The 7,494-nt window shown below is 44.3% G+C and overlaps 1 protein-coding gene across 1 annotated transcript in view; it reads right to left on the bottom strand.

Annotated features, from left to right (window-relative positions):
* FBXO4 (F-box protein 4) overlaps nucleotides 1-7,494 on the bottom strand; it is a 48,227-nt gene that overhangs the window by 8,553 nt on the left and 32,180 nt on the right. Inside the window, exon 6 of the mRNA XM_018568457.1 lies at nucleotides 4,583-4,758. Coding sequence (XP_018423959.1) covers nucleotides 4,583-4,758 — 176 coding nt within the window. The remainder of the gene's footprint in view (nucleotides 1-4,582; nucleotides 4,759-7,494) is intronic.

Raw genomic sequence — 7,494 nt, 5'->3', positions numbered from 1 at the left:
TTTTTTAAATATATTTTATTTTTTATAAATGTTTAATTGTTTTTATTTTGTATTAAATATTTTTATTTTTTACTTTACTTTTAGGGGCTTCTGGGAAATATTGGGGGTCTAAAACACACCCCTGATATTTTCCCTTTTAAATAGAAAAAGAGATTGAGAACACAGAGTCCTCAATCTCTTTTTCTGTATCCCCTGTTATAAATGAACAGGAATCCTCTATACTGAGTGTTCCTGTTCATTCATAACATGAGGACAGAGTATGTTTACTATAACCACAATCATGAATGAAGAGGAAGTGATGTAGAGCACTTCCCATGTATTCATAATTGAGGATATAGTAACCATACTATGTCCTCAATTATTTACAAACACTCAGCGATCACTGGCTGCTTTTCCCCCGTACCCACTCGCCATCCTACAGCTGTCACAGAAGGCTGAGTGAGCAATGCGGGGAGGAGAGCTTGATCTGACAGTTGACTCCTTCCCCGCACCGCTGGCCGGCCTCCTGTGACAGCACTGGCTGTCTCCGCCCACACTGCTCTCCCCTGATCTGTGACAGGAGAGTGAGCGGGGCGGGGAGGATAGACTGTCACAGACTTACCCGGCGTGTTCCCGCGCTCCAGCGAAGGGTCGTCTCGTGCGTGACGTCACGGCGGCTCCTCCCACGGGGCGCGGCTACCAGGGTAAAGGGTCAGCTGGTTCGTCACTCGGCGTTCTCTCGTTGTGGAGAGTCGGGTGACGAACAGAGAACCCACAGGCTGTCCTTGGATACTGAAAGCAGATCGCTGCCCAGAACCAATAGCTGACGAATCGAGACTGCTACCCCGCTGTGAGCCCAGAACTATTCAGAGCACACAAACGCAAGTATTCTGGAAGTCATTGTAAATCTTGCCTAACCTGCTACATGTATTAGTGCTTGCTTGCATGCTGCTTATGTGTTGCTGTCTCACACGCACACACACTAAGCATCCCCAGCTGATCCGGATTGCCTCTCCTTCAGTTAACTATACCTGCTAAGAGACGTAGGACTGAGACTTTCTCTAAAAATGCATAGGGGTGCATTAAGTCTGATATTGGAGATTATTTGAGCTATCCATATATTTCCTACATGCTTGCTACCTGCTGATAACGCTGCATAGTGGTGCAATAAGTCTGATATTGGAGATTATTTGAGCTATCCATATATATGCTACATGCTTTCTACCTGCAGATAAAACTGCCTACATATCCGATGTATGCATCTGTTTTGTTCACTAGAGGTTAACCCTTAGCTACTCATACTGCTTGCCTCCCCATTTGATACTCCGCACGCTGGTACCGCGCATGTACAGCTTGCCACATATGAGTGTGGGGTAAGGGGTACTACCCTTATATCATCTTAGCTTAATTCTCACCCCAGTAACAGGAAGTATATGATGAGTGCGGTCTCCCTCTAGCAGTTAATGTAATTGGGAGCCGCTCACTGACCTTCCTTATCCAACAAACCCCCATCAGTTCCGCAGCTGTGATCCAGTTAGACACTTATCACTGGTCCAGCCTTGACATAGACGCCGGCTGCTCACAGTGCTCGGCCACCTGTGACAGTTTCTCTCCTTCCCACTGGTACACAGAGCAGCGCCCAGTGGGAAGGAGAGAAGGAATCGGTACACCGCTGTATCAGCCAGAAAATTGCACTTTTATGCCAAAAGTGCAATTTTCGCCCGATATATCGGTGCATCCCTACTTGTAATTGCTGGGGCAGGAAAATACAGTTAAGAGATTTCACCAGCATAGTCCATAGGACACGTATGACGTAATAATAGCAAGGTCCTAAGGAATTGACAATGTTTTAATTTGTTTTTCTTGAATATTGTTAGAACCGGAAAAAGAATAAAAATGTATTTTTATTTTTCTGAATTCATCAAAAAATAAAAATTGCAAACCTATAATTCACATGTATCATTTACAGCCAACAGGAAAAGCTCAGTGCTATTTCTATGCTCTAAGACAGAGGTAGGCAAACTCCGGCCCTCCAGCTGTAGTGCAACTAGAAATCCTATTAGGTATTGCAAGACAGTGACAGGCATGACTCCCAGAGGTAGATGCATGATGAAATTTGTAGTTTCAACTCAGGTGTAGGGCTTGAATTTTACTAACCCTGCTCTAAGACATTTCTTCCTGTCAGCCACTATAGAACAGAATGACTCAGAGGCGGAACACACCTCCTCCCAGGAAAGATGACATCCTCTTACCAGTGAATAACCACAATCTGTCTGAAAGCATGAAGCTAGTCCTGGGCTTTCTTATTATGTTTTAAAAAAAAGAATGTCATGGATGCAACCAGTAATAAACATCTTTAAACGTCTTTATATTGGTCATTTAACCCTTTTGCTTCCACCGACGTATGCTATACGTGGGTGGCTTTAACCCTTCTGCTGTAAGCTCATGGTCACTTTAGCTGAAGTATTCTCCTGACTCCTCCCTGTAAAATAATAGCTGTAATCAGCGGCTGAACAAAAATTCCGGGCGGGGTGGATCCCGACAATACAATTGTGATGCTTCCCAGCTGCAGCTCTGCACTATCAGCATATAGCAGGCAGTAGCATGCTATATGCTGAGTTTGGGTCACAGGAGTACATTCCTAAATATACTCATGTGACTCTGAAGAGAACTAAAGCCAAAAGGTTTGGCTTCGTTCTCTTTTAAGAGACTGCACAGCAGAAGCAGCTGACTTTCATTCACAGTTGTCTCATTTCATCTTTGTGCCGAGCCCTCGGGGATGAGTAAATGCTCTGACTTGTTCAGTTCAGGTGTGTAAATGTACCTTGATCTATTGATATCTGTAAACAGGCTTAAAGTGACACTAAACTCAGGAGTTAAATCTTTAAATCTTTAAATGGTAGGTGAGCATGAATGAATGAGCATTGCAGCTCCACCTGCTAGATGGCTAAAAGACTTCATATTATTTACATGCAATATTTTTTAATAACCTAAATTGTATTTTTTTCCCCTCGACCATAATAAAGAAAGAAAATATGTACAAAATAACAATACATTCCCTTTAAAGCTGAACGCGGGTATCCGTATAATTTCACCTTGCAGTGCACCCCACCCCTCCCACCTTGCAAGAGTTCTTGCTGGGGACTGCGCTTGCTGGGGACCTCAGGCAGCTGTCTTTCACAGCGCCTGCTGGCCCCACATCCCCTCCTTCCCATCGCCCGCAGAGACCCGCACAGCCCTGGTGAGATCCAAACCCAGCCATGGCGAGATCTGCACACAGCCCTGGTGAGACCCAAACGCAGCCCTGTATAATTGCTGTATAATTGTAGATTGATGGGATCTGTAGTCCTCTATTGCTGGCTGCCATTCTCCATTGTTGAATAATCATGGACTGCTGAAATTTGTAGTCCTCTATAGCCGATTGCCATTCTCCATTGCTGTATAATCATGGACTGATAGGCTCTGTAGTCCTCTATTGCTGGCTGCCATTCTCCATTGCTGAATAATCATGGATTGAGTTACAGTTCTTCATAATTATAGAAACTGCCCTAAAATCATCGGTCTGTATTGTTTTAGAAAAAATGTCACATGTCCCTTTAAGAAAAAGTATCGGTAATTGATATCGGCAAATGCCTGAGGGAAAGTTCTTGAAAAATGGTATTGGGACATCCCTAATTTTATCTGCTGCTAGCAAGCAGTAGATATATGCAAAAACATTTTTTAAAAAGTTACCAAAAAAGGTAATTACTTACCTCTGTCTCCGCCGCTCACTCCCGTCTGAAGATCTGGAGCTTCTCGAGTGGCCATGAAGGATCATGGGGCGAGAGCATGCGCAAAAGAGATCTTCGGCGGGGAAAAGAGGAGACACACAGGGTAAGTCAATGCAGGCAGCCACGGGCATGCACGCGCAAAGACTCCGTGGGACACAGGAAGACACAGCAGTCAGCGCTGGATCAGAGACCAGCACCAGCGCTGGAGGGACTGCTGGAAACAAGTGTAAGGAAGAAGATGATCGGTCCAAAAGTGACATTAAACCCTCAGAATTTTTAACATAAACCAATACTGTAATGTGTGCCTTACTGTAATCCATGGTTGTTTCCCTTCTCTTTGCTGCTCTTCCTTTTAAATCTGTATCTGTTCTCATGCTGGGCAGAACTTCTGTTTTGCAGCAGACTGCCTTGTCTCAGGAATGGATACACGGTGTCTGTGTATAGGTTTGCAACCTGAGCCAGCACTACAGGAAGAGGCACTCAGCTGCAAAGGGAAGTTCTCCCCAAGCATGAGAAGAGAAAAGGATTTAAAAGGAAAAGCAGCAAAGAGAAAGGAAACAACCATGGATTACAGTAAGGCACACATTACAGTATTGGTTTATGTTAAAAAATCTGAGGGTTTAATGTCACTTTAAGGTAAGTCCCTGTAAGTCCCATTACAATGGGGGGAAAATGCTGACTTTAATGTCACTTTACCTGTTCTACAGGAAGCACACAATAACACAATATGTCATTTCTGGATCTCCACAGAGGAAGCAGCAACAATAACAATCTGATGACAGCAGATCATTCAGAATACATTATAGCCGGTGGCCAGCAGCCAGATCTCTTACTCTTATGTGCTTCAGCGTTTGCCACATAGATGAAGCCCTCCACCACTCGGCACACTTCCTTCACTTGTGGGATGAGCGTGTAAGGAATTCTCTGATCTCCGTTCTGCAGGCTGTCTGCCAGGAACATCTTATTGGCTGCTTCACTTTGCTCTGCTCGCGCCCTGTCACGCTCGGTGCTAAAATTGGAGCATAAAAAAAGACAGACAGATCACAACTATCTCACTGCTTTTAAAGAAGAACTCCGGATACAATTTGTATTAATTGGAGTGATGCTACGACTGCACAGCAAGGGCTCGCTGTTACCTAGGGTGAAAAATAACATTATACTCACGTTATACTCACCTGAGCTGGCTGGCTGTGACAGTTCTCCCTCCTGTCTGTCTCCGCCTACGCTACAGCGATGGTATCTCCTTCAGTGTCCCCACATCCTTTACATGGTATAGAATGTGACGACTCAGGGACCTTAGATTGCTGCAATGGTGGGGAGAGGGGATCCAGGGACTAGTCTAGGAGCGAGCAGTCTTTTAGGATCAGGCGAGTATAGCTTTTTTTCTGACCCTAGGCAAAAACGAGTACTTTAACCCTTGCAGTGCAGAGGCAGCCCCACTGCCAGGGTCAATAAAAATGTTGCCTGTAGTTCTTCTTTAATCATTCTAATACAACACTTCTTTAAAGCCACAGTTATTTGTGTATGTGTACCCTAAACTTATTATTTCTAGTTTAGGATGGAGTAGGGAATGGTTAGAACTCCTGCAATTGCGGTCTGTCCCTTCTACTGAGATCCATCTGCTCGGTCTGTCTCGGTGGCCACCACCTTCTGTGGCACAGTTGCCACAGTTACAGTTGCCACCAAAAGGGGAAATCTTCCAGTGGGGTCCTCTGATACTGCTACAAATGTATACACTTAATCCAGTGCGTTCCAGCACAGTTAGTTGCTGGAACACATTGAATCGCATAATCATCACATTCTGCATTAAACAGTGTCTGGCTTTAGGCAAGGTTCACACCATTTTCTGGACCAGATCTGGAACACACTGCATTGCGTTTTGCCGCGTCTTTGATGCCTTTTTGCCGCGTTCAATTTTGGGTCTTGCTGGAGGACCTCTGCAAGACCTACAGATAGCCAGGAAAAGAGCAGCACAATGCTTGCACATAAGAGACATGAACTTACCACAGTTGTTCTTTTCAGAGCTGCTCAAATGATCATAGCCAGGGACAACCTGGGCAGCAATGCCGCTCCACTTGTCCATCTTCCTATTATTGTTCCTATATTGCCCATGCCTTGGAACATACAGTTCTGGGCAGGCTTCCCCAAGTTCTACAAAGAATTCGGTGTCCACTTCAGCCATCATGGTTCCTATCTTCAGAAATCTCTCTCTCCACAGAAGCAGGAAGTTCAGGGGTGATGAGATCGTCCAAACCAGCCAAAAACATTTTTTTCCCATTGCGTTGTGTTCCGCTGTGTTTTTGACGCATTCCAGACCAGACAAAATGTGACACGCAGTATTTTTCTGGTCTGGTCCGGAACTGACTGTGGTGGTGTGAACTGAGGCCAAGAAAAGCATAGGGAAACATTGGGATGCATTTTAGGTCCAGAAACCATCTGGTCTGGAGGTGATCTGATGCTGGTGTGAATGGGCCCCTTGGATGGTCATTATTCGGACTTCTGCATACCGTTATTTTGTTTGATTTTATTTATTTTTATTTTATTGTATTCCTGTTTTTCACATGAGAATCCTATTTCATTGCTGACCTGGTAAAACCTTTGATTGTTTAAATGGATCTTTAGCTGCTGATGCTTCGGTTCAGCATCTCTCCTAAATGACATCAATCTCCATAATCTCTTTGTTTCTTCTTGCCTACAATTTATCTGCTCCTGAAGTCGTATTAGGCTCCAAGACTTTTTCAATAATTAATCCAGAAACAAATACATATTGCCCATCAAAATACTTCTGTGTATTTTCACCTAAGCACTTACATTCATCATGTTTCTGAACAGCTCCAACTCTCTCTCTGCTCAGCTTCCGTGAACTTCCTGTCCAGGACAAGATCACAACGGACAGAGCAGTTTACAGCAGCCATCCATCTAATAGTTTGGAGAAGGGGGAGTAGGAAAGTTGCTTGCTTTGCTGTGCTATTAAAGTCAAAAGATTTTAGTGCAAACCTGAACTCCTCTGGGGTCAGAGTACTAGGGAGAGCCCAAGCCTGAGTTGGCCTTACATGCCTTAAGATATCTGTACTGTTATAGTCAATGGCGTTGTTCCCATCCAGCGCTATTTTTAAAGACTGGTTTAAAAACCGTTTAAAAAAAATTTCATTTGCAAAAAAAGACAAATTTACACCTGTCCCTGGAGGTGCAAATACGAATGGAAATGCACTTGAAATTAGTAAAAAGGTTGAACACTAAAGTGTTAATCAGCTCTAAGAAATACACTAATACATTGTTGGCATGAAATCTTTCAGTTACTGTTTCAGGCAACACTGGGAATGGATTGGGAGGCAGAAGAGCGAGGGGAAGGCAAGGACAGAGCTCTTATTGTACTTGCTGTAAAGCAAACCTATTACTTTTCCCTACTACACACAACGTGTGGGTTCACTTCAACACTCAAAATCACACATGAAATAAAGCGTAAAGGGAGAGAGAGGGAGAGAGAGAGAGAGAGAGAGAGAGAGAGAGAGAGAGAGAGAGAGAGAGAGAGAGAGAGAGAGAGAGAGAGAGAGAGAGAGAGAGAGAGAGAGAGAGAGAGAGAGAGAGAGAGAGAGAGAGAGAGAGAGAGAGAGAGAGAGGGAGAGAGGGGGAAAGGGGGAAAGGGGGAGAGGGGGAGAGAGAGAGACAGAGAGAGACAGAGAGACAGACAGAGAGAGACAGAGAGAGACAGAGACAGACAGAGAGAGAGAGAGAGAGAGAGAGA

This window comes from Nanorana parkeri, unplaced genomic scaffold, assembly GCF_000935625.1.
Source record: "Nanorana parkeri isolate BGI_ZX_2015 unplaced genomic scaffold, ASM93562v1 scaffold1191, whole genome shotgun sequence".
Lineage (NCBI taxonomy): Eukaryota > Metazoa > Chordata > Amphibia > Anura > Dicroglossidae > Nanorana > Nanorana parkeri.
The sequence above is the reverse complement of the archived record's forward strand: the minus strand, read 5'-3'. Positions and strand labels throughout refer to the sequence as shown.